The sequence below is a fragment of the Sciurus vulgaris genome, assembly GCF_902686455.1.
Source record: "Sciurus vulgaris genome assembly, chromosome: 4".
In the NCBI taxonomy this organism is placed as follows: Eukaryota; Metazoa; Chordata; class Mammalia; order Rodentia; family Sciuridae; genus Sciurus; species Sciurus vulgaris.
The window spans coordinates 38195248-38222694 of NC_136464.1; the positions used below are offsets into that span (position 1 = coordinate 38195248).

A 27447-nucleotide genomic window follows, 5' to 3' on the forward strand; every position below is an offset into this window, starting at 1 on the left:
GCCAATTGTCCCGACCCGCAGGACTTCAACGGGTACCTGGAGCGGGGAGCGGGGATTGGGAGAGACAAGAGACACAGGAAATGGAGACAAGACAAAAGCCTGATCAGGTCTCGTTTATTAGGGGAATAAACACAGTTAATATAAAGTACAAAAACCAATCAGAGGAAAGCGCGCGAAGGTAAGACTAGTCTCGCGCCAGAACTCGAATAAGGAAGTGTAGTTGGCCAATCATGAAGCACCACGCAATCTAGTCTGATGCACCTGGTATAGTCTGACAGGTGTGTAAACAGGTAGAGGCACACCCCACCAGCATCTGGCAGGCGCCATCTTAGCTCAACATGAGGTGAGGCAGGGGGCGTGACCTTGAGGCAAGGCAGGGCGCGTGACCTGCCGGCTCCGGACACCCCTATATGTAATTTGATTTTTTTTTTTCTCTCACAGGCTTTAAAATTCTATCTTTACTCTGTATGTCAGTCTTTCTCATCAAAATGTGCCTTGGTGTGCATCTGCTCTAATTTTGTACATTTGGGGTCCTCTTGTAGTTGATTTTCCATTTCATTCTTTAGATTTGGGAAGTTTTCTGATATTTTGTCTTTGAAAAGATTGTGCATTCCTTTGGTTTGTATCTCCACACCTTTGTCTATTCCAGTAAATCTTAAATTTGGTCTTTTCATGTTATCTCATATTTCTTGGAAGTTCTATTCATGATTTCTTACCTTCTTCTCTGTGTGGTCTACTTTATTTTCAAGAGTATATAGTTTTCTTCATTGTCTGAAGTTCTGACTTCTAAGTGGTCTAATTGGTGGTGATACTTTCCATTGAATTTTTAGTTTATTGTTTCCTTCATTTCAGGGATTTCTGCTTGATTCCTTGTTATAATCCCTGCCTCTTTATTGAAGTGATCTTTCACATCCTGTATTTTCTCTCTGATGCAATCCTTTATTTCGAAGACCAATCTAACCATAATTTTCTAAACTTGTTCTGAAGTGTTGTCTATGGATTTTATTGTTAGAACATCTTGGTTTGAGGCACTTTGTTCCCTTGTTTTTCAATGTTGTTTATGTACAAACTCATCTAGCGGTATGGAGCTAGAGGCAGTACAGATTCTACCCTGTAGTCTTGTAGTGTCCCTGAAGGCTTCTAGTACCTCACCTGTGGGTACTGTGACAATGGACTTCCAGGCAACCACAGGCAGCAGGCAGTGGGCAATCCACTGGCAGTCTGTGGGTGGTTGGCAGGCTGACAGCAAGTGGACATCATGTGGCAGGTGATGGGCAAGGAAGAGGGGGGCAGGCAAGAAGTGGGCAGGCAAGAGGCAGGCAAATGGCAGGTGATAGGCAAAAGTCAGAGAGCAATTTGCATTCAAAAGGTGGGAGATATGCTGGCAGATGGCAGGCAATCACAATGATGAATGGAGGGTTAAAAAGCAGGGGATCAGTGGGCAGCAATGTCTGCCTCACAGAGAAACAATATTTCCTCTGCTATAATCTGAGTCACTGAGTGACAAGGAATGCAGCCTTCTCTAGTCCACCATCTTGGATTGAGCTCACCAGCTTGATTTTTTCCATTTAGTTTCTTAAAAGCATTCAACCATTGATGATTGCTGCCTAATCAATCATTTAATTCAGAGTTACAAAATGGGGATTTTCAAGCTCTGTCATAAGTATGTGTGTGTTTTTCCACATTTAGATAGTTTATATTCTTTAAGTATTGTTTACCTTTATCACTAACTTACTCCTCCATTTACTTATAAAGTACATATTTTCAATCGTGGTGGCCCATGACTGAAATGCCAGTGGCTCAGGAGGCTAAGGAGGATCATGAGTTCAAAGGCAACCTCGCAACTTAGCAAGGTCCTAGGCAACTTAGTGAAACCCTGTCTGCAAATATAAAATAAAAAGGGCTGGAGATGTGGCTCAGTGGTTAAGCACCGCTGAGTTCAATCCCTGCTACCCAAAATAAATAAATACATAAAGTACCTATTAATTTCCTAGTATGAGCAATAATAAAATTAATGTGCTCCTTTTCCTTTATAAACTTCTACTCTCTTTTACTGCCTAATTTTAGTCAGTACTTTTTGTTTTTAATTCTCATTTCTTAATCTTGTTTTTTAATCTATTGCTCTATTTCCTTCCTGCATCAAAAGTTACAGATGTAAGCCTAATTTAATTTTTTTCTTTTATAAATAACTTGATCATTCCCCCCGCTTGATATCCAAAGAACTTTTGTGTTATCTCTGAAGTCCAGTAAATTTACTAGATTAAACTCTCAGCTAGCTTTCTGCATCAGTTCTTTCTTTTGGATTATTCTGTGCATTTTCAATGAATATATTTAGCTCTTATGGTCCAAGATTTTGTGAGCTCTTTGCCTTTGTATCTCCCCAGTCAACGGATAGTTAACTGTGGTTCTCTTCCTACTTCTAATCCCCATTACTAAGATTTTTTCTTCCTCTTCTTTTTTTTTTTTTTGGTACTGGGGATTGAACTCAGGGTGCTTAACCACTAAACCACATCCAAGCCCTTTTTTCATATCTTATTTAAAGACAGTCTCTCTCTAAATTGCTTAGGCCTTCCTTATGTTCCTTTGACTGGCTTTGAATTTGCAATCCTCCTTCCTGTCTCCTGAGTGACTGGGATTACAGGCTTGTGCCACCTTTCCTGGCTCTTTCTTCTTCTTTTGTCCCATACCAGCTGCTTCTGGCAATTCTGGCTTGTCTGTGTGATGGGTAATTTAGCCACACTCCTCTGCTTCCCCAAAACACATCAAATTAGTTTTGTATAGCTTCACTTCTCTGCTTGCTCCTTTGGGTCCCACTTGATTTTCTGCTAAATCTTCATTACTTTGTCATCCCAGATCCATCTCTTGATGCACCAAAAAGAGAGTTTGCATTTTTTGTTACTCATTCTCCTTGACACTTAGGTGTTTCCACCCAGGAAAAAGAGGAAGAAATGCGGACTGTACCTGATTCTATCCTAATGGAAATCCTGACTGCACGACTCTCCAGCTGGCTTCTTCCTATGGGTCTGCTCATTCTAATTCCACAGAGTTCTTAAGGGGATGGCATCTTATTAGCCTCAGGATGCTTCCTGGGCACTCTTTCACTGAGTCTTGGATGAAGAACACACATGATGCAGTAGGGACAAAATATTATATTACCTGAACATCTGCCACCTGGATGTCTCGTGTCTTCCTGCCTTCTGAAGTCATCCTGTCTTGAGGCATCTGACTACAAAGGCCCCAAACCCCTTCCCACACACTGTGGAAAGCCCTGGTGATCTGGGTAGTGACCATGGGCACCTCTCGAACCAATTCCCTACCTTTGTAAAGTCTCAATCTCAGCTTCTCAAGGCTACTTTCTCCTTCCAATTCTACCCAGGATGGACCATGTCCTATTTCCCTTCATTTCCTTCTAATATTACTTGCATACAACTTTCCAGGCATTCAGGGGAGTTGGAAGCAGGGGTTATGGGTGGAGAACTCACATAACTATAGCAACGCAGCACAAAAACATTCTGGTTCTTAAATGTCCCTCTATTTCTGCTGTCGCCTGAGACTTCTCGCTGGTCTTTGCTTCCCCAGGAATCCTGACTCCTTGCCATCTTGCCGGACTCCCTCCTCATTCTCCTTGAAGCAGTGTCTCCCCATTCCTGCACTTCCTCACTGCCTTCCTCTGGGATGGCCACGGAAACTCCAGCGTCTTCTCACACTTTAGGCCAGGGACCTACTTGCCTTAGTCTGACCCCTCTTAGATGACGTCCTAGGATTTATTGCCATGAAAAATCTCATCACAATGTTTTATTCAACAAAAGTTAGAGTTGCTCATTTGCCAAAACTCCCATCCTGTTGCCTCTGCTACTCCTCCAATCAGGGCCAGCATCATGGCTCACTTGAACTACTGCAGTAGCTTCTTCCTACTTATCTGTGGCCCTCTCCAACTCATACTTCACAGCCAGAGTTTCCTTTATGGACAATAACGCGACCACACCACTTCCCTGGTTGAAATGCATCGTACCCAATGCCCTTTGAAAACCATCTCTTCTCCTCACTGTGCTCCGGTGAATCCAGCCCCGGTGGCTTCCCTCCCTCATCTCGCACGGCTCAACTCTTGCTCTTGGCTTCCACTGGTTTTTGTTCGATTCCTCAAGCAGTGGCTAGATCATGTCTTATCTTTTCCTTACCAGCTCTGCTATTCTCCTCCCTCCTTTCATCTGTCTGCCTCCCATGCCACCTCTACCTGTCTACTTAGGGAGAACTTCCCTGATCTCTCCTTGTGTCCAGCACTTCCCTCCACAACTTTGTTGTATTGACAACACTTAGAATTTTTGTCCAACATCTGACTTTTGTTTAACTTCAGTTCCATGTAACTAGAATGTGAGCAACAAGGGAGGAATGATAGCTGTCTTGTCCATTACTTTGTCCCCAACCCCTGATACAGCGTCTGACATAAATCCTAAATTAAAAATTATGCATTGAATCAAACATCTAAGAGGCATCCGACTATGCTATGGCTGCCCACTGGTGCCACAGACGCTGGTGCCAATGGAAAAAATCTCAGTAACTCAGAAATGAAATGCTCAGTCTTTTAAGGAAATCGATAATACTGCATTCATATGCAGGTGCCAGGATTCTGTCATTTTAAAGGGAGAAAAAAGCAGTGCATCCAAAGCTGCCCAGCTGGTGCTTACAGAAATGCTGCTCTGTGATATTTCTTTCTTCACCCAGGAGAGAATATTTTTTAAGCCATGTTTTCTGAATTATAGAGTTGCATATGAAACGTCTTAGCTCCTGCTGATGAAGTAGTTTCTGCAGAAAACTGGCTGTCTTCCAAGAGGAAGGAAGGGCCCCTGAGATGCACCCGAAAAAGATGAAAGAATTTCCAAAATAGAAGCTTAATGTTGTACTGCATATGGGATTTTCAAATTCACAGCTGGTTGGAAAATCATTTCCGGCTTCAAACTATTCGAGTTACTGTCTCCATGGCTTCAAGCGGCCAGAACTATATCTATGTCCTGGTTGTCAGGGTTTTTTCTGTCTTCTCCCTCCCACATTTATTCCTTCCTGTTGAAAACAACATTTCCAGCTGTGTGATACTAGCATTTGACTAAGTATCCACATAGGATGCAAGTTCCACAGAGGTGCTTTGTCCTTTTGATCCTACAAATAGGCAGACCTTAGTATATATTGTTGAATAAATGAATCCTTAGTTAAAAGGTTGAATACTAATGAAAAAAATCATATAGCAGAAAATCATCCATCAGTGTAAAGGAGAACATTGCTACCAACTGGAGCCCTCAATTTAAATATGTTCAGTCATACCCATATTACACACACTCCCTCTTCCCGTTATTGCTACATCACAGCCACCCCAAAAGGTAGTGACGTAAAACAGAAACCTTTTCTATTATGCTGATAGATTCTATGGGTCAGGAATTTAGACAGGGTGTAAAAGGCATAGCTTAACCTTTGCTGCATGACTTCAGCTGATAATACTTGAAGGCTGGGGTGACTTGACAGCTGTCTATAAGCATCTTGGGGATCCTTCATCCACACATCTGGTGCCTAGGCTGCTGTAACTTGACCTTTGTGTGGCATCTATAGGTGGCTTAGGCTTCCTCATGGCATGGCGGCCTCAGGGTAATTGACCTTCTTACACAGTTGGAAGCTTAATGTTGTACCACATATAGCAAGGTACATATGTGGTACAACATGAAGGTATATTCCAGCGGCAAGTTAGAAGCTGCCCCATTTGTTATGACTCAACCCAGGAAGTCACACTGTGTCATTTTCTGCCATACTCTATTAGTCAAAGCAGTCAAAAGGCTAGAGAGTCAAGGGGAGGGGAAATCAACTCTGCCTCCTGATGGGGGAATGGTAAGATTGTACTGTAGAAGAGAATATGAGGTAGGAGAGCATTTTGTACCACACAGTCTGGCCCATGCTCTCAGGCTTCACGTGTAATAGGTGGGTCACCAACTTGCAGGCCTCACGTGTTGGAGGATGACCTGCAGTTGAGGTCATCCTCTACTTCTCCTGAACCTTTTTCTGTTTTTTCTCCTCAAGTCTTTATCTTTTGTGTTGTGATAGATTTGGGCTTAGAAAATGGCATTTTTAATGTAAGTATGTAGGTGGGATGAAGCCAACATTTCTCACTTGGTAAGTGTGCTTTGGGGGAAAGAAGGACAAAGGTTCGGAAAAAGTTTTATAAATAACTTTCCCTTTATGAATAAACATTATTATCATAAAACCTCTGGAAAGTTCTGTCATAAAAAAACTTATTCTCATTTAATTTGGGCATGATTAGAAAGCCAAGAAATGATTAGTTCTACCCCTGGCATGATCCTTGATGCACTGAGGCTTTCTGCCCTGATTTCTTCATCTAAAAGTGATGATCTGAATGTGTCCTTTATGGTAATAACAGTATATAAAAGGTGCTAACAGATAGCAACTATTAGTATTACTGGGCCATTCCAGTCTTTTTCTTCTGTCCCTTCATTCTCCTCCAGATCTCCATAATGAAGAGAAACCTGCAGTTTTTACCTCTGTACTCTTCCCCGTCCTCACCCAGCCAGATACAACAAACCCAGTCCTACCCTCAGGGAACTGGACTCAGGGAAGATGCACAGAATGCCACTCCTCATGAAAAATCCTACTTTGGGGAGGTCTTACTGTGTAACTGGAACCACTGCTGTGAAGACAAGGCGCTTTAGTGAAAGGAACTTGCAGGTGGAAGATGTTTAACTCTCTCTGCCTCACCCGCTCCTTCCCCAGCCTGGGGGCACTCACCCTCCATCTTGGGAGCAGGAGGGAAGGGAGCCAGTGCTCTCTACCTCAGTCGGGTTCACCCCATCTGGGGTGCTCCAGCAGTCCCAGAGGAAGCAAGCACATCCATTCCCACCACCTGTGTTGAGGAAAGTTCTTCAGGGTATAGCTAAAGCTCAGCCTCAAAGCTCCGGCTTGGACATGGGGATTCACAGCAGCTGGAGCGATAGGAAGTGAGGATAAAGAACAAAAATCTGGCCCTGAGGTACCCGGGTACCTGTCCAACTTTGTCCCATTCTGGCTGTATGACCTGGATAGGTCACTTGCCCTCCATAGACCCTGGTTTTCCTCACCTGAAGCATGTGCTAGGATAGAACTCTTGTTCTGGAATGGTGGGTGGCTTTGAACAGTTTGACGTTATATCCTAAAACAGAACAATTGCACACCCTAGGACCCAGAAATTCCAAAAGACACAAACAAGAATTTTCTTTAGTATTTATTTTTATTTTTAAAAATTTGATCTAATTAGTTATACATGACAGTAGAATGCACTTTGACATATCACACATAAATGGAGTATAACTTCTCATTCTTCTGGATACAAGGATGCTTTTGTAAACACTTTTTGTAATATCCGCAGATTGGGAATTACCTGAATGTCCATTCACAGTCAAATACAGTCATGTGATGAAATACTACACAACGATGAAAAAGCCATGAACCACGATTACATGCAATCACATGCAATGATACTGACCCTAAGCAACACCAATTTAGAAGACCTAGAGTGGCCATTTGCATTTACCATGCTGGGAAAAACTTGGCCTGTCTGTTTCACAGGGCTATTGTGAGGATCGATCGAGTGTGAGAGTGTGTGGCAAAGATGCTGCGTAAACTGGACAGGGATTACTATTCTGTTATGGTAAGAACTCAAAGGTAAGATCAGAGTCTGCTTGTAGAGTGACTGAATGGACCACTATGTGAACTATTAATCATGCTATTGATTACTCAAAGTTGAATATGTAAGCCATCTATTGGGAAGAAAATTTCAGACAAACAGGTTGGAATTCATAGACGGACAGGCTGGGTTTTAAAAATCAGTGAAGCGAATGTCAACTTCCATAGAGCCTTGGTGACCTTGGGTGGAGTTTTCTCCAGAAGAAAAATTTCACCAGGAGCTGGTGGTTGTGGCTGCCCTGTCTGTGGTCCTTTTGAGAACCTTACCCTCTGCCCCCCCACAATTAAGGATTTGGCCAGGGAGTGACACCTGCCAGTCAGCCCAGACTGCATGAATTCCCAGGCTCTGACAGTTCCCAATGTTTATTAAGTGCTGAATAAATGTCAGGCCCTGTGCCAATCATCTTCTAAGTTATTTACTTTAGTCCTCCTAAGAGCTCTCTCAGTTGGGTCTTTTTATCATTCCCATGGTATAAGTGAGGAAGCAAGTTAAGAAAGGCCACATCCTTTGGTAGGATCTGAACTCAGTCATTGGCTTCAAAGAGTCTGCACTGTTGTTTCTCCCATGGGAATAAATCTAATGCTGACTGAGCATCCAGAAGAAGGCACAATCTCCCTAAGTCTCCAACACTCTGTGAGGTGGGTATTATTATGTTACAGTGAGACTGGGTCCAGAGATGTTAGCATGCATAAAGTCACACAGCTGGAGGTAGAAGGTTTGAACTGGTGGGTCCCCCACCATCAGTCCTCCCTGAGTCTTCCCAGATGAACTTGCAGAAATGCCCACTCCTTTTTTGGGATTCCATGCACATAGCCATGAATTCCATGTGAACCAGTGCACATAGATCCCATCTCTACCAGGGGGAGAGCTTTGAAAGGGCAGGGCCAGGTCTTATTTCATCTCTGTTTTCTGTGTCTCCATGCCAAGGGAGCAGAGAAGATGTGCTGAGCTGGATGGGGTTCAGAGCTGGACTGTAGAGAAACTTGGAGGAATTTTGGAGTTTGAGGAAGGAAGGATCCTAGGAGCTTATTGGCAGAGGGTAGTGAATTGGAACAGATGTTTCAATTGGAGGAAGTGGGGTAGAAATACTAATGCTTCAGAGATTAGCAACTGGACAAAAACTCAGGGAGGAAGAGGGGAAGTTGGCAAGGAAGTAAGAGATATCAGATGTGCTGGCAGATGCTGCCAAGTACTAGTCATAGTCTCAAGAGAGAGTCTGGCTCTCAAGAAAGGGGTCTTTCTAGAGACCCACCATTCCCACCTTTTTGCCCTTTCAACTTCTCTCTCAGGAGTGCCATTGCCACCCTCTGTCCACACGGTTTTCCCCAAATGCTATGCAGAGGCTCAGCAAGCAGAGGCAGAGGGGGGACCATGAGATGGAAAGACTACCGATCATGTGAGGTGGTGCTGGGCCATCCCGCACTGAGGTGTCAGGATTGCCTAGGATCAGGAGCAATGCCACTGCGGGACTTGGTGCAAGTTGACATGGCGCCAAGAAATCTTGAAAAGAAGAAGAGCATTTGGTAAAGTCCACACTGCCTGGGGAGCCAGGGTGAGCCAAGCAGACCCTCGCCAAGTATATGACAAGAGCAGGTTGTTCTCTTCTGCAGGACAGCACCCCGTCGTGGCTGCATTTGATGTGTGACTTTGTCTACTGCATAGGGTTTTGGAAGCTCAGAGGGTCTATGGAAAGGTCTTGAGGGGAAGTACAAGCCAGAGGGCAGGTGACCAGAGCCCTGAAACTCTCACTCCCAATTCAAAGAAAGCAGCTCTTCTCCTACTTGCTTTCTGTGCTCATTGAGGCCTCTATAATGGAGTCCCTCCTCCTGCCTAACCTGTCTGTACCACCAAAGTGAGGCCCGAGACCTCTGCTGCCCTCCTCTCTCTGCAGATGTATACACATGCACATGTGCACAAGATTATGAAAAGTTTTCTTAGTTCTTTTCTGCAGGATCCCAGTGATCTACTGTATGGTGGCGCCCCCCTATCAGCTGTTTTGCTTTCTGTAGTTTCAGTCACCTGTAGTCACTTGTGATCCAAAAATATAAGATGGTGTCATGTGACTCTTTTTTGGATAAAAATGGATCCACACACAAATGCTATGTCTGGAGTCAGGACACATCTATGGTTCCCAGTGACCAGGAATAAACCCAGTACTCAGTTCAGTATCATATGGCCCTCTTGGTGAGCCAGAGAGGCTTTCTGGAAATCTTTTTAGTTTATCAAAATCAAAAAGAAAATGACACAGAGAGCCCACTGACTTCCAGGAGGATGTGTGTGGATCCTGGCTGTCATCTACTCAAGGTTTTAGGAGGGGAGGTAGGTAGACAATATTTTTTTTTTTTTTGGTCCCACTTGATTGTTGAATTATGAAGGGGTTTTGAGGTCACTTGCCTAAGGTGACAGAGCAGATGGGGGCCTGAGCAGGCCTGAGGTGGTCTTTTCTCCTCAGTTATGTGATGATTCTTCTGATCCTTAAAATGTATGGACTGGGACTTTCCACAGGGCCAATTCATACCTTCTGTGGGGCATCTATTCTCTGCCAGGATTGGATGTGGGAACCACTGAGGGGTGGCAGGAGGAGGAGGCATGGGTCCAGATCACCCAACTTCTTTACAACCTGACTGTCAACCACCTAGGTTGGCATTTTAACAGGTTCTCTGCTCAGAATTACCAGTGAGTAGAGGTGGTGCTCCATGCCTAGTTCACTGGCTCTGGATGACCAGGAGCTAACCCAGCAGCCTTGCTGGGTGGTCAGAACTGGTATTTATTTTGAATTGCCCAATGCTTTCCTGGGAGGAACCCAAGCAGGGAGGGCTTGGCAGCTGTATCCGCAGCTGCAATGTGCAGAGTTTCTTAACTTTTCCTTTGACTGGAACCTCTGAGGTGACAGTCAAAAGAGAAAAGTAGGTCACTTGGTACAACATGGGGAATTCATTTCTAGGTCTCCATATTTCTCTCTTGGACTGGGAAAGCCATCATAGACTCTCAGCACCTTGGAGGTCAAAGCTGATGGGTCCATGCCTAAACAAGTCCAGTTGCATAACTCAATGGCCGTGTTTCATCTTCCATTTTGACTTAATAAATCATTCAAGGGTTCATACTCTCTCTCAAAGAAGCTTAATTTGACAACAAAAGCTAGAAATGGAAGCTACATTGATCAGGCACCCACAGTCTAGGCACCTCACAAATATTGTTGCTTGAATTAGGTTCCTGGTACCCCGCCCTTGCTCCATTAAGGGGTCTGGCAGATGTAGTGAGCACATGTGTCTAATTGGAGACCAGACTACCTGATAGATCATTGGACTTCCAAGCACTGGGCTCCTTTGTCTACTCATGCTGAGCTCTTGCCTGACAACTAGCTGTCATCAAACTCTGCTTTCCCCGCTTAGGCACACAGCTGGATCTCATGTTCAAACTCCTTTATAACCATGCACTGTAGACCTGCATGTGTACCTCCAGACCCTCCTCCCAGGAGGTCTTGCTCTCCAGTTGCACAGCAGACAGTGTCTGGCTGTCAGTTCAGGTTGGCTTCAGTGGCAGAGCCTAGGCTGCCTTGCCCCATGTCACACCCTTCCAGGGGCTGCCTCCATCTGGTGGACGTTATGACTCCCTTGACAATGGAATCATTCAATCCATTCATTAATGTGTAGAGAGGGTGGATAGATGCATGATAGATGCATTTTATAGGATGCATGAGGCACAACCATTTTGACCCAGGAGAGGATACTTGTGACTGACAACATTTGCTCCTGAGAAAATGTTAGGTTAGCCATTGCTTTGTCAGGACTATGTCACAGTATGACTTCTGCCAAATTATTTTCTCCTTTCTTTTCCTAGGTATTGATTCCTAGTAAAAACTTCATGTACTCTCAAATTTTGTGTCAGCACCAGCTTCCTGAGTATCCAGCCTGGGACTCTAATAGATGTCTCCGACGTAGGGTTAGCAGAAATGGTGGGTGCTGCTCTGGGGCCTTGCCTTTGAGAACCTCCTGGGTAGATCCATCCTGCTTTCTCCTGCCCTAGGGCCCGGTGGAGCCACAAGATGGAAGTAGCCTAGGGATCATGAGGAAGAGAGATGTACCCACCCCCCACCTAAACATCCTTCCAGAACTATTAGGAAAATTAGAACGAATTTCTATTGTATAAAGCCACAGCATTTGGGGCATCTATTTGCTACTTCAGTCTATCCTGACTTGTTTCCTTTTCTCATTTACCTCTTCATTTGCAAATAGAGGAGTCAGAGAAAGGTGAATCCCTGTGGGGGTTGCCAGTGGCCAGTGGATATGTGTGACTGGAAGCACAAGTGCTCACTATGCTTAGACTCAAGCAGGCCAGCAGTTACCACAGAACTAGAGAGAAGAACAAGGCTTGGAGCAGCTTTTCTGTACAGAGGTCCACAATTCCTTAAAATGTGGCTCAGTGTGACCAGACTCATGGATCAAAAAACAACTGCTTCCTTTTAGGAGTGGCAATGACAGGATAGAGAGAAAGTAAGTTCTTATTCCACTCCCTGAGTGGAGAGAAGAATCAGAGGCTTTTTTAAATTGTGGGTCAAGGTTGCAATGTAGGAAAAGGAGCATGATTCCCTTGACAATGGAATCATCCAGTCCTTTTATTAATGCGTAGAGAGGGGTGGATAGATGAATGATAGATGCATTCTATATATACAAATGGATAGATAAGGGGTAGATGGAGATGGTAGATGATGGATGCTAGACAAATAAAGGTAGATGATAGATTTAATACTAGGTAGATGGCAGGTAGGTAGAGAGGAAATTGAGGTTCAAAGGCACTGAGGTATGTTCCCAGGGTAACACAGTTAGCATGTCGTAGAGGATTCAGCTTTGACTCTGAGTTGGGATTCACAACCCAATTCTACATTCTTTCTCTCCCGAGGATGGCAATGACCCCTGCATACACAGGGTTTCACTAGTCCTACACAATGTTTAGTTTACTTTTGTTTTATTAGGTTTAGAATTAATACACTTGTACTCTAATTGTAACTTAGATTTTTGTCATCTAGTTGGGTTTTAGAAAATCTTTTGATTTTTTTTCTTTTCTTTTTTTTTGGTGGTGGTGGTGGGATGGGCATTTAAAAGCTGCATTCCTTAAATTCTTGCATGCTCAAACCTGATTTTTTTTGTTTGAAGGACAACTTGGGTGGGTGCACAATTTCTTAGTGACACTTCTCTTGGAACTCCTGGTATGGATTTATGACAAGTCTTTGTGCTGCTCAGGAGGATTATAGCATTTCCAAAGGAGATGCATAAGAACTAAAGTTGAACAAAGTGAGTTGGACAATGGCGAGCCTTCAGTCCCTGGCTGTTTATTTTGACTGTGTATTGTTGGCAGTGGAGAGCGTTGGAGGTTTCTGAGCAGTGCTATGGTAAGTATGTGTAGATGGATCAGAGCTACCACATAATGGTCAGGTGGCCAAGGCCTGAATTAGGGCAGTGGCAGTGCTAATAGATGCACTGTGGCTATAGAACTGACAGAGCTCAGGGAGGTTATCAAAGGTTCAAGGACAAAAGGGGAAGGAAGCTGTTAAAAAACAATGCCTGGGGTTAACCTGGGGGCAATTAGGAAGATAGTGTCATTTATAGGTCCACAGAAAAATGGTGGAGGAAAGAAGGAAAAGGGGAATGGGAGAAGGAGGAGGGAAAAAGGGAAAGACGTGAGATCCAAGTGACAACATTTTGGAGGAGCAGGTTACCTCAGTGGAACTGCCCAGACTCACCTGAAATCTAGGGTTGGAGTTCAGAGGAGAGGTTAGGGTGAAGGACAGAGTGAAAGCAGGAGTCCCCAGTGGGATGAGTATGGCCAACGTAAGTTTCTTTCCAATCCTTAGTCATTTTCTGGAGTGTGTTGCAAAAACAGCCTCCAAAATTCTCTTAGTCATCTTAATTTTCTTCAAAGCAGTGACAGAATTGCAACCTCGGCAGAGTGAACAACCCTGGGCTCCAAGACTTTCCCTGCCATCTCATTTCTACACTCACGTGTTTTTCCTTTTTTCTTGATTAATAAATTTGCTAGAAGTTTATTGATTTTTTTTCAGCCTTTTAAAGGAAACTTCTCTTAGGTTAATGTCTCAATTATACTATCTTTATTTTTCCTTATTCAATTATGTACTGATGCTTTTCTTTCTATTTTTCTTCACTACCTGCCCATTCACCTTGCATTGAACTTTTATTTGTTGAACTCATTGATTTTACCTTTTGGTAATAAACATATTTAAAGCTATAGATTTCCTCACAAATACTGCTTTCTCCATATTCCAGGTGGTCAGATATGTAGCATTTTCACTGACATGGTTTTGTAAGTGGTCGTTATTATAGACAACTCTTCTCTTGACCCAGAAAAAAAATTGTTATGTGTACTTTAAAATTCCACAGATATCCATTTTTTTTTTTTTTTTTTTTTTTTTTTTTATTTTTTTTAAACTTTTTTTAAACTCTTTTTTTTTTTTTTTTTTTTTTTTTTTTTGTGGGCCTGGGGATTGAACCCAGGGCCTTGTGCTTGTGGGGCAAGCACTCTGCCAACTGAGCTATATCCCCAGCCCTCATCATTTTTTTTTTTTTTTTTTTTTTAAAGACAAAAAAGGAAGCAGGGGGAAGCAAATACAGAAAACATCTAAAGTTAAACAACCTTTGTAAGATTTGAGACTAGAACCCATGTTGATCGACTCTGGTCTAGACAGTAAGAAAACATTTTTCTACTTCTAAAGACATAGTTCAAGCTTGAGAATTTCTGGAAAACTCTCAGGTGAAATGTGATATGGAGTACTGCAATGTTTAGAGTTAGACAGGAATTCAAATTCTGCCTTGGTTCCTTGAGAGCTCTGTGACCTTGAGCAAGCCTCTGGGTCTCTTTGAGTTTCAACTTCATACACGCAATGTGGAAAAAAATAACATCAATTTTATGTTGTAAAGATTAGCTTGAACATCAAACTGTGTACCTAAAATGCCTCATACACCATAAGTGATCCATAAATATTCATCTCTGCTCCTTTAATTAATATCCCACGGACACTCAAGGTACTAGATAAGTGGTTTAAAAAAGTTAAAAAGTAAAAGAATGCATAATCTCAGTGCTAATTACTATTAATGAAGTGTAATAAAATATTTGAGAACATATACATGCATGTGTGTATGCACACATACTCATACCCACATACTCACACGGACTCAAAATTTGGATATTACCATAGACCTATTCTGTGATCCATCTTACTTTTTCTTTCCCAGTTTATGCACAATAGCTGCCACTTCTCACTGTCTTCTGTGATGAATGAGTCACCTGGTAACTAGAGGCACTGAGGTTTGAATGGAAAGGCAGACCAGACTGATGGCAAGGTGGTGGGGGTGTTAGAAGGTGCTACCCTGAGGTCGATATGCTGAAGTCCCGACAGGGTGTGAGCAGGTTTGGTGAGTGCAGCAGGCTACAATTTCAAAAGACCTACTCCACAACATTACCCTATGTAAATTTATGAGTACACAAATGGTATGTCTTTACTCCATGTACAAACAGAGAAACAACATGTATCCCATTTGTTTACAATAAAAAAAAGGTCCATCAACATCTAAAAGATTTTTAAAAAAGATCTGAGTAAAATAAATAAAAATAAAATCTTTGCTCTAAAAAAAAAAAAAAAAAAAAACCTACTCCCTCACACAGGTGTCTGGTTCACTACACTGATTTTGGTGTTTCACTTCCCAGTCAACAAGTCAGGCTGGATTTTTATTGAAGTTTACTGACCCAGCACTGTGTGAGGTGCTAGGTGGGGCACAGGAAGTTCCTCTGTTCTTGAGTTGTTGATGTGCATGCATTTAAGCAAGCACACAATTTGAAAAGACTAAATGCGGTCTGAAAAGATTGGTGTGGTGGTTATGGAAAAGAGAGATATTTGCCTTCCAGCTAGAAGTTTTGTTTGTGGGGTGGAGATGGTTCAGGGTAAGCTTTGGCAGTGGAGTCATCTGGTCTGGGGAGATTGGAGTGGGGAGGAGACTTAAATTGGTTTGCGATAGACAGGGAGGAGCTGGTTGGTTGGAAAGAAACAAAAAGAGTATCTTAGAAGGCTCCCCACACTGAGCAGGGATGAGACTGAACAGCAAGTGTTCAGGAAACAGCACAGGACCTATTCTTTCAGAAGTTGGTACTGGGAAACAAAAACAAATGCAAACCAAGAGTGGAGTGCATGCTTGGCTTTGCAACTGGAAGGTGCTCAAATAAGCATGAGATATATCTCAGATTCTTTACAGGGAGGTACATGATAAAAATAGAATTTTACAGAGATTAACTGTTGAGATCTTAGAATAAATAGAAGAATAAATCCACACTCAAGGAGGCCAGTTGGCTATGAAGTGTTGAGGATCGATATGAACCAAGGAAAAGGCTGTAGAGATAGAGTAGAAAGGTCAAATCTGAGAGATCACATAAAGATGCAGCTTGCTGATGTAGAGGTGAAAGAGAAGGGTAAGTCAATGATACCAATGTTTACAAGCCAATGGAGACCGAATAAAATATTATTGCTAGTAATAGAAATAGTCAGAGAGCCATATAGAAAAAGTTACAAGTTGAGGTGGCACAAGCATAAGTCACCATCAATGAATGAGCAACAATAATAGCAGCAATAGTAATAATAGTAAATACAGAATACTTTTATAGTCAGGCTTAAGTGTAAGTCCTTCATATATGGTATATTCATTGTTAATGTATATATCATCTATAAGTATACAAATCTGATACCATATTACATACTTTTTGAACTTATATATACTTATACATTACATACACATATGTGTACATATGTATACACAATATTACTTACATATACCTATATATAAACTTATTTAAACCCTATGAGCTTAGTATTATTTTATTTTACAGAGGGGTAAATGGAGGCCCCTCTATAAAAACGATGCTAAGTAATTTGTCCACAGTCACTCATTCATTGCCAGATCTGGGATTCAAACTGAAGCAGCAGAGTTTCTAACTGTTCACATAGGATAGGTATCCAGAATACAGAACTCATAAATACCAATGAAGGGGGGAAAAAAAGGCAAGGAATACTGAACTGGTTTTTCACTGAAGAAATCTGAATGTATATAAAGGTGTTCCAATGACACTAACAATTATGAAAATGCAAATTAAAACACACTAAATCAACACAGAAACAAGAAAAAGTCTGATGAAACCAAGTGATGAGAACATGAAGAGATGACAACTCTTTTATAATGCTGGCAGAAAGCAATGCCAGAACCACCAATCTGGAGAGGACAATATCTAATAAGGCTGAAGATGTGCACGCTGTAATTGCACAATGATACATCTGAGCTGTAATCCAGGGGAACTCATGTGCACATACGCCCAACAAGGCGCAGTGTGCCTCAGACTCTGGTTCACACACAGAAACATGAGTGTGTAAAAGGCTGGATCAGGAAACCATGGCACGCTCATTTAATAAGATCTTATCCTGCAGCAAAAATAGATGAATTATATCTAACTAATCAATAGGGATAAATCTGTAGGGAACATTCCTCAAGCTTATCTGACACTGACACCATGGTCTAAGTAAGCCAAACAGACTGAACAGAGAAACTGAGGTAATGGTAAAGACTCACCTTGGAATGAAGGTCTTTGCAGTTGCTGAGGCTGAGTTTGAGCTGAGGGGAGGCCTCGTTCTGTCATGCACCCCAGCAGGCTGTGATGTGAGCTTGCCTGCGCTGCCTTGCCTCATGCTGTGTGCAGGAGCTTGCTATTCCACCAGTCCTTTGTCTCAGACCTGTTGCTGGGCAGAATTGCTTAGGCATGCTTGGTTTGTTTACACTACCTGGACCCTCGACATATAGTTCACCTATAGGCTGACTGTTATATTTTAACAAGCGTGTTAACCTGATTGGATAATGTGCCTGTATATGTCCTGTGCAACCCTAAATAAAATTAGATCCATGCCTTCAGAGCTCGATTTTCGATGCCTGGGTGAGTGTGCTGGGTAAGGCTAAGAAGGGTAAGCATCGTCCGTCCTCACCCTCAGCAAACTTGTCTCAGAACATCTACATAAATCTAAAAAAGAGTACTGAATGAAAAAAGGTTGTAGAAAGATACGTAGAGCATATTATGAATGCAATTATAATGACACTTTGTAGCACTTACAGATACATGTATATTACAAATGTAAAAATGCTGCGGGAAGGAGTCACTGCAAACCACAGGTTAATGGGAAACACAGGGAGTATGCTGGGAATGGATAAAGGTGTTTATTAGATCTGAGGGTGAGGACATTTTCATTATGATCATCTCTGAAAAATTTCTCTATATTTGAAATATTTCATTAAAGTAAACTGCTCATTTGTTTTTGAGTTTTAAAATTCTATCGTTACCCATCTACAATAGTATTTAAAACCTGTGCTAGTGAGACTTAGGATAAATTCTAAAGTCATTTCTAGAATAGGGAAGATTCTTAGGCAATTTTAAAACCTCAAAAATACTTCATGCTCTTTAATCTGTAGCTGAACTCAATGTCTGAGAGTCAAAAACCTCCAGATGGCTTCAGAGGCAATGGTTGAAGATGTTAACACAATAGCACCATGATTTATCTTGCATTCTTTAATAAATATTGCTTACTTTATGTCAGGCACCATGTGAGTGCTTCACACATTAATTCATTCAATTTCCCCTGCAGACCCTAGGTAGGTTTATTTCTCCCATCTTACAAATGATTTCTATTTACAGTTGAGGTATGGGGAAGTTAACACATCTAAGGAATAATAAACAGCTAGTGAATGGTAAACCCAGGCTGTGTGGGTTTACCAACGATTATTTACTCCAGCCTGGAGTAAAGGACCTACAGCCAGTGAGGTGAACAGATCTTGGGTCCTCCTCTGAGAAAACCCACCCTGGTCTTTCTTCTGTCAGCTCCCTATCTTACAAAGGTATGAGTCATTGGCAATTTGGGATTCAAATTGAAGCAATGTAACTCCCAATTAACAAAGGATCAATAGCCAGAATAAAGAAATAGCTCTTAAAAGTTATTCAGGAGGAGTTAAACTCCTAAGACTTAGAAGTAGTTTTATCTGTACATGGATCATTTATAACATTCTTTCTTCCACCTTCATAACCTCCTCTTTCTTCCCTAGGTTTAGGAAATGTGGGCAAGGGAGGAAAGGGCCAGAGGATTGGTTTTGAGGAGGAAGTTGTCTATCTGTGGCCAATAAAATGTCAAACTCAATTCACTTCTGGGTGTACTTCATTGGCACTAATATTTGTTTGGTGGGGTATCTGTGTGATCATACTGGACATATATTGTTTCATACTCAAAATATGCTAAGGAAGTTGGTTATACTTGGTGTCAACACCATGTCTTTTGAAGCTATATGTTAGCAGTTTTCCTAAACTCTTTAGTTTTCCTGATTACTAGTTTAAGGGATAGAGTAGTGCAAAGAATATTTGCATTTCTATTTTAAAACTATGGCTTTAGTTAACTTCCTAGTGTTCAAAAAATGAACTTATGCCTAACTATATTATTTTAATATTTAAAAAATTTTATCCAGAAACTAACAATACAGATTTGTACCAAAAAGGGGGACTGTTACAAAAAGACATTTTGTATATACTGATAAATATTGTGTAATGCTTTAATTTACTGTGGCAGATACAAAAATCATGAATTCATTAACAGATTATAAAAAAAAGTAACAACATGAATTTTCTAGCTGTTTAAATTAACAAAATGTAACAGTAGTGGTTTTTACTTTATAAATGAGGTATTATTACAATGTAAACCAAAAACAGCATAAATAAATAAGGGTAATGTGCAATTTAGTGATAAATGATTATAACTTTCAACTTAGTAACAAATAACAAAAATTCTCCAGTTATTTATGAATTTCATCATTTAAAATTTGGCTTGCTTATGTACTTACTTAAAAGTGACAAATCTATCAATATACAAGCACATCATTAAACATGCAGACCAAGCCAACACAATTTTTCCATGAATCATTTCTACCAAATAAAAACTGTTTACATTTTACTTGAAATACTTATATCTGATTTCTTATACATGATTCTTTTGTGCTTATTAGTTAGTAGTAACCTACATTAAACATCTTACTTTCTACTTCAAGCAGGGTAAGAGAGAAGCAGTTTTATTTGCATATGGATTAAAAACAGTAAAACAAAGCAAATCAAAACCATTATGCCTTTAACTCTCTTAGGCTTTCCAAGATTTTAAAGAAGAAATACCCTTTAACAGTATACTCAAATAGAAAAACATAGTCACTTCTGTCTCAGAGAACAGTAAATGAAGTAACTACTTTTCCTTAAATAGATTTGTGGTTTGGGTTCAGAACGATTGAAAAACAAGTTGATTAATTCCGCCACCCTTGAAGAATTCTGCTGGTTGGGTGTAGGAAGCACAGCAACAAGAACATAACCTAAACTCAGATAAAAATTTTGGGAAAGTATTATTTGCCTATGAACCATATGCTGGTACTAAATGCTGGTTTTATTATTATTGCAAATAGAACTTCAGAATTTTCTGAAGGAAAGCTATCAAAGAATAGAGAAGTCTTGAACTGGAAATATTTGTAACATGCTAATAAAACTGCTTCATTTGCTATGAATTAAAAAATCCCCATTTACTGTGACTTAAAATACAGTTTCTTTTTACATGCTACTTTATTAGAAACAAAACAAACAACAAAGGGTGCTTTTGAATGTACGATGTTCAGAATCCAGTGGAAAACAAACATTTTGGCCAAAATGTTGAACTTAAATTTTATGCCAAGTTACATCATTTTGACACAAATGTTATTATTTTATTCACTTTTGTCAAATACCTTATCCTATTTTTTCCAAAAATTAGTGTTTCATTACAACTGGTGATCAAAAAATGTAGATATAAGTCTTGTACATCAATCAAAATATATATAAAAGTTCTTTTCTTTTGTGCTTGTAATTGACTTAATTCATCAATGGTTAAGTTAGATCTGATTTTTTCTGATGTCTTGATCCTTAAGAAGAAATGATCAATATACAAATATTACAGAGTATTCAGGTAACTAGTTACTGCCAATGTGCATGCAGACTAACAATACTTAAAAGAATATAACCTTAATCCAATTAGTCTGAAAATACTCTTGTACAATCATCTTTATTGATTTGTAAAAGCTGTATACACATCTAAAACCCTGAATTTACTTTGTAAAAATAAATCTTTAGCAATAAATGACACTATCAAAATCCCATTATTCTCAGGCTATTATGTAATTATTTACATGCTTTTCAGCAACAGTTGAAAAGAATCTTATAGGACCCAAAGCCAGTATATCAAAAAACCCTGTAAACTGCATTTGCAATTATACTGTTGTTTACCTCTATATGAAAATATGGCTACATGCTTTATGTTAAAGATTATGTAGCTATTTGCTTTGCTACTGTGTGCTAGTAGCACACAATCTGCCACTGGGTTCAACTATGTCATAAATGCATTCTTCACTATACTTTGTTTTCCCAGTGGAACACCTGTGACAAACTATTTATGGAAAATGATAAAGTGCTATAAAAAATGAGTGACTGGACTCATATCCGTTTCTGCCATGTGGTCTTTTTCTCACTCAAGAAAATTCTGTGTTTTTAGAAAATCATGCCTTCACTAAACATATTTCATAATTGATTACAAAAAAAAAAAAACACCTCAGTCTTTTAAAGTTGGAGCTTTTTGAAAGTGTTTTGAGACAGAAACATGAAAAGGTTAAAGGCACAATAAGAGGGAAGTGAATGCTACATATAAAATATTATATTTCAAGTCTTCTAGGTTACTCAAGACCAAAACCTTCTGAATTTGAAATTCCAATGATCAATTTCTGTTTCAGGTCTTTTTTGCTCTTGTAGGGGGGAAGGCAAAGTTGATTGAAGCAGGTGTGGGCCACAGGTAACCTAGGGAAAAAATAATTTTGAAAATACTGTCTTAAAATGCACACAAAATGCTAAACAAATTTTTAAAATATATCAGACCCAATCAAATCTATTTTACTTTGTCAAGATATAACTCATGTATTCCTGTATTGAATGAATATTTATTTAGTACCTAACTAGGTACCAGGTACCATTCTAGACACTAGGGCTACATTTACAGACTAGACAGACAATATCCCTGCTCTCATGAACCTTTCATTTGAAAAGTATCTGTTCTGGAATCAGATCTGAACTTGAATACTGCTTTCTCCACTTATGAGCTATGGGACTTTCTTTGAGTTGCTTAATGTCTTCAAATCTTAGTCATAATCAACACAGTAGGGTAAACTATCCAAGTAGGTTGTTTAAAAGAACAGAAAAGCTACCTACATAAAACACCTAGAAAGCAATAGATAATATAATGTTAAAAGTATTCCAGTCTTAATCATCAAAAAGTTATAAAAAGAGCATGTTGAGAATACTAATAGAGACACTTTTAATGTTGTCCTTGATTCAGATGCAATAGTCAGCCTCTGGATTCTTTGATCAGCTCCCCAACCCTATACCAGATGTCACTGTTTTCTTCATTCCAGATTTCTATAGATAACTTATACCCTTTTTTTCAGTTTTTATGAATCCACACATCAGAATAGCTATCAAGAGAAGTCAACAAATAAAAATGAGAATACACCAGAAAAAAGGAGGATTTAAAAGAAGTTCGTATGATTAAGAACTTTGAGAGCTCCCCTGATTTAATAATAATCAGAATTGGTTAGCACTTACTGAGTGCTTGTCTGTGATAAGCACTGTGCCTAATTCTTTTACGTACATTACTTCGTTTAAGAGTCAAAAAAACCTAAAAAGTAGTTATTATTTTAATTTTATTGGTGAAGAAAAATAGATGTTAAGTTTACAGGTTAAATAACCTATTCAAAGCTACAAAGCTGGTAAAGATGTAGACCTCAGATTCAAACCCAGATCAGTCTGACTTCAAAACCAGTGCTGTAACACCTAAACACTTAACATTCTTATTTAATAAAAAAAAAATCTAGTGTATTTTCATGGTGGGAGGAGGTATGGAAACTCCCCTTTTACCTGGAGTATTATCCTTGTTTTTTGAGGTACACCAACTGTATCAGATTGAAATGTCATGTGTCTGTGACAGTCAGCTACATTTAATCTGTGTGAAGTTCCCACTAGGAGTCTTAGAATTATGTTATATTCATGACTAAGTCATATTAGCTGATAAAATAATCACTAAAATAATAATTAGAAAAGCTTATATGCAATTGACATTATATGTATTGTTGCACTATTTATTTGTTTTATTAATAATTATTGTTTTACTATTATTTATATTAAAATACACTATTCAGATTATCTTATAAAATGGGTATTTGGCTGGGGATGTAGCTCAGTAGAAAAGCACTTGCCTATCATGCACAAGGTCCTGGGTTTGATTTCCAGCACCAAGCACAAATTAAATTGATAATATTTTTGTTAATATAAAATATTATGAAAAATTAATTTATGTTGAGCAAATAAATCTGTAAGCTCAGAAGACTTCTATTGTAGTTTTCTCATTTTAGGTCTTTATAAATCTAGTGCAGAAACAGTAATTATATACATGTGTGTATAAACATTTGTTTTAAGTTTTAAAATACAATTTTGATGTTTGCTTTAATATTCATTTAATGCATGGACTATATGGAGACTACAAAGGTATATAAGGCTTGGACTGTCTTGAGGTGCTAAATGACTTAAGATATAAAATATAATGCAGTAAATAGCATTGTTACTTCAATATTTGAGAACTGAATAATGAGGACTTTGGGCTTTACAGAGGAAGCTAACATTAAACCGGGTCTTCCAGAGAGATAGCAAGCATATATTACATGTGACGAGAACAACTTAAAGGTGTGGAGGAAGGAAGGCACAGAATGTGTTTAAGGGAATAGTAAAACAGAGCATAAAAAGAAATGAAAATGATATGTAGTACAGAAGGCTATAGAGCTTTATTTGATAGGTTCTAGATTCTAGAACGTAAACTGATAGGGAACAATTACTGCCCTGGAAAAAATCATGATCAAAAAACAGTGTTAAGGAAAATGAACTTAATAATTAAGACAATTTAATTAGACAAGGAAGAACCTGAGCAGGTAAATTAGGAAAGAGACTATTTAAATAAATTAGGAATGAGGTAAAAAGTTAACTAATCAGGGTGGTGGCAAATGGGAAAGCAAAGGACAGATTCCAGCTCTAAAATGAAAGAAAAAACTGACAGGGCTCAGGCAACATTCAATGTATAGAATAGGAGGGAAAAAATGACTATTATCAGAGTTTGTATCTACTCAAATTGACTTTAGTAATGACAAAGTATTTAGGAAAAATAGTAAGTAGATAAGCATTAACCAATTAACACTACTAGCAAATAATTCAAAGCCATTATCAGTACCACTTCATTATGTAAAGAGCATGAGATTTTAAAATAAGACAACTTGTTCTAGAGGTGCCTCTAATGCTAAGTATAATAGGCCAAAACCCCCACAAATAAATAAGAAACTCCAACTTAATATTTTTCCTAAAAGTGAAATGTATATTTAAGTAAAAATGAAGGTTAGACAACATACTACTACAAAGTAGGTTAGGTTCTAAAAGAGACTACAAAGCAATTATTTAACCTAGCAAAGTAAAAAGTTCATGGAAATGAACTTCTATCAGTTAGTATTGACATGTGTCAAAAGGTAATAAAGAACTTTTAGCTAAAGTCTTTCTCATTTGAAGGTCATGTTTACTCTGAAGTTTTTTCTATGAAAATGATTTCAGACTAAGTGAATCTGCTAATTCCAAGTATAATGTTATTATTAGCAAGAACCTATAAATTAAAATAAGATTATAATCTGGAAATTTACCAGTTAGTAGAAGTTTCATTCTTTGAGATTTTAAAGTTCAAATCAGCCATTCCTCCGACAGGAACTCTGTCACTTCCTGTAGTAAAATGTAGCAATTTCTTTTGAAGATCAAGAGGAAATCCAAGCACAACATCCCAAAAGTATCTATAGAATACCAAAGGAAATTTACATGAAATATCCTGACAAAAATCATGCAGATTATAATAAAGTAATATAAAGTAACCTGAGAAAAAAAATTTTTTCCTTGCAAATACATAATGTCCCTAATGTAAAATTAAAGAATGAGTTTTCTATGTATGAATTAGATTTGTGACTAACATTATTATAAATAACAATTTTATAAAATTATATAAGTACAATAGTGGATAATACAGAACTCATGGTTGTTCTACATATAACTTACAAGTCTTACTTATCAACACAATGATATTTTTTCTCCCCAGTACTGGGGATTGAATTCAGGACCTTGTGTATGCTAGGCAAGCACTGTACCTCTGAGCTACCTCCCAAGCCTAACAAGTGCTATTAAAATGCTACTTGTAAATATAGACCAAAGTTATTTTTTAAAATAAGTGAAAAGGGGATTTCTAAGTGATTTCATATTTAATATTCTCATTACTTTCTACAGATGAAATAAGATAATGTATGACTCTATAATATTTCAGCTAACTTAACTGATTCATATTATAAGTTATACAAATAAGCAAACCATATTCTATTTTGTTCTCTTTTCTACATCACCCTACCAGGAATATAAGGGGCTCACCGTATAGTTAGGTCTGTTTTTGCATACCCATCATACTGAGTACTTCTCTGCAGTGCATGCATATCCAGTTCAGGACTTCCACAGACCAGAATTTCAACCTCTTCTGGACGAAGCAGCTGTCAATAATTATCAAAAATCATAATTAAAATGGTTTAAAATGAAAAAATAAATATTTTCAGATTTAAATCACAAAAATCATGATTTTTCTTACAGTAAATCAAATAATTTTTGTTAAAGAAAAATCTTTTCCATTTTCATTTTTCCTACTAAAGCAAGATATTTTTACTCTAAGGTTTATTATACCTTATAAAACAATAATTTAGAAGTTTGTCAGAAAAACAAGCAAATGACTTAGCGTGAATCCAAATCACTCTTCTCCCAAAGCATCATAAAGTTCCTACATCTACTGATCTGCCTACTTTCTACCAATATTCCACACCACCACCTTATGTGCCATGAAGAGCTTGTGTATTTATAATCTGTCTTGGTGCTCACTTGTTTCACTTTTTAGGTGGTTAATCTCCTACATAAAGAGATTAAATATCTAAAACAGGGATCATGATATGCCATTTAATTCTTGTTTTCCCTCTCTCCATCCCCATTAACCACTACTGTATCATAATTAAAACTTAGACCTTGATAAAAAATTTTTTTCAAAGGTACTTTCAACAACAAATGTTGCTAAAAACAAGCAGGAAAAAAGTTCCCTGCTCCTGCTCCAAAGTTACTTCTATGGTCCATTTCTCTGTGCTAAGAAAAATAACTCATATAAAGACCTTATTTCAATCATTCATAAAATTGAAGGGAGATATAAGTGGCACAGTGGAATTTGCCGTGGGTAGCTGGGAGGAAGGGTACCATCTGATATTTCCAACATGACATTCTAACCCATATTCACACAGCCAAGGCAAGTCTAACCAATCTGAGTCTACCATGACTCTGGAGATAAACTATTTCTTATGGGTAAGAGGCAACTCAAGAGTTTCTAAGTGACTCTTGAGGAAACAGAAAATAATTACACGCATGTTCCTTAATCAGTGAGAAGTTGTGGCTTTTGCCTTGGAACTACATGGAAACTCTGCTTTTGTGCTTGAGTCCCTCAGTTGTTTAAGTCCTAAGTTCATGGGTCTCTTCTACTTTCTTGGGAAAAGTTTTACAAGTCCTAAAACATACAGTACCAGACATAGAGGAGAGAAAAAAAATGAAGTGACTGGGGTTTTTGTTTTTATCTCTAGAGAATAGGAGAGCTATTAAGTAGAAAAATTTCCTAATTTTAAAAGCATGTTTACTAAAATACTTAAGGAATTATTTGTCAGTATTATAGTTTTAGAAAACCCAATTGAAAGCTTAAAGTTTTAAACTCACCATTAGGGCATTTGAAGCACACACACTATGAAATCCATAATAAAATGCAGCAAACTGCTTATAGATGGATTTGTTGATAAGGAAGTCAGTATAAAGCTGTACATACTCTGAAAAGCAATTACACTTGTTATGAAGTAAAAGTAAATGGTAAATATTAGTTCAATTTTATTTAACAAATGTCTAGCTTACCTTTTCTATTTTGATTGGTCACTGGAATTTTATCACCTCCTGGCTTTAAATTATAGGACTTAATTATTCCAAATTCTTCTTGAAAAACCTGATGAGAGATACCATAACAGCATATTTATTGGTATTGTTGATATAATAACAGGCTTAGATAAACAGGTTTGTAAATTTTGAAAAGAATAGTTACTGTCCCATCCCTTTGAACACATAACATACATCTAGCTGTGTGGTCATTGGGTTGATACTGTGGTCTTAGGAGCTATGTGGATCACTGTAATTTTCATCTCCCAATTATCTTAAGAATAGTGAAAATGAGAGTGTTTTGGTCTAACTCATCAGATTCAACTCCTAACTTCTTGTATTGATGCTACAGGAGAGGCTTAATTTTGGAAACCAAAAAACCTGGAAAAGTAACTGAGTCAAGGGAACACATAAAACTGCCTGGTACAGTAGCTCACCCCGTGAATTTTCTTTAAGGACTTTCACTGACTGCTTTACCATATCTGACTGCTTCCCTGTCTCTACCAGGTTAAGGTCCTTTC

The 27447-nt window shown here is 38.9% G+C and overlaps 1 protein-coding gene and 1 long non-coding RNA gene across 3 annotated transcripts in view; one reads left to right on the forward strand and one right to left on the reverse strand.

Moving 5' to 3' along the window:
- LOC306660138 overlaps positions 1-27447 on the forward strand; it is a 115228-nt gene that overhangs the window by 64002 nt on the left and 23779 nt on the right. The gene's annotated exons all lie outside the window — the stretch shown is intronic.
- Positions 19340-27447, reverse strand: part of HECTD2 (HECT domain E3 ubiquitin protein ligase 2) — an 81746-nt gene continuing 73638 nt past the window's right edge. Inside the window, exons 17-21 of the mRNA XM_079138215.1 lie at positions 26909-26996; positions 26720-26826; positions 25355-25470; positions 24589-24732; positions 19340-21658 (exon numbers count right to left, since the gene is read on the reverse strand). Of these exons, the coding sequence (XP_078994341.1) occupies positions 21538-21658; positions 24589-24732; positions 25355-25470; positions 26720-26826; positions 26909-26996 (576 nt within the window). The 3' untranslated portion in view covers positions 19340-21537. The remainder of the gene's footprint in view (positions 21659-24588; positions 24733-25354; positions 25471-26719; positions 26827-26908; positions 26997-27447) is intronic.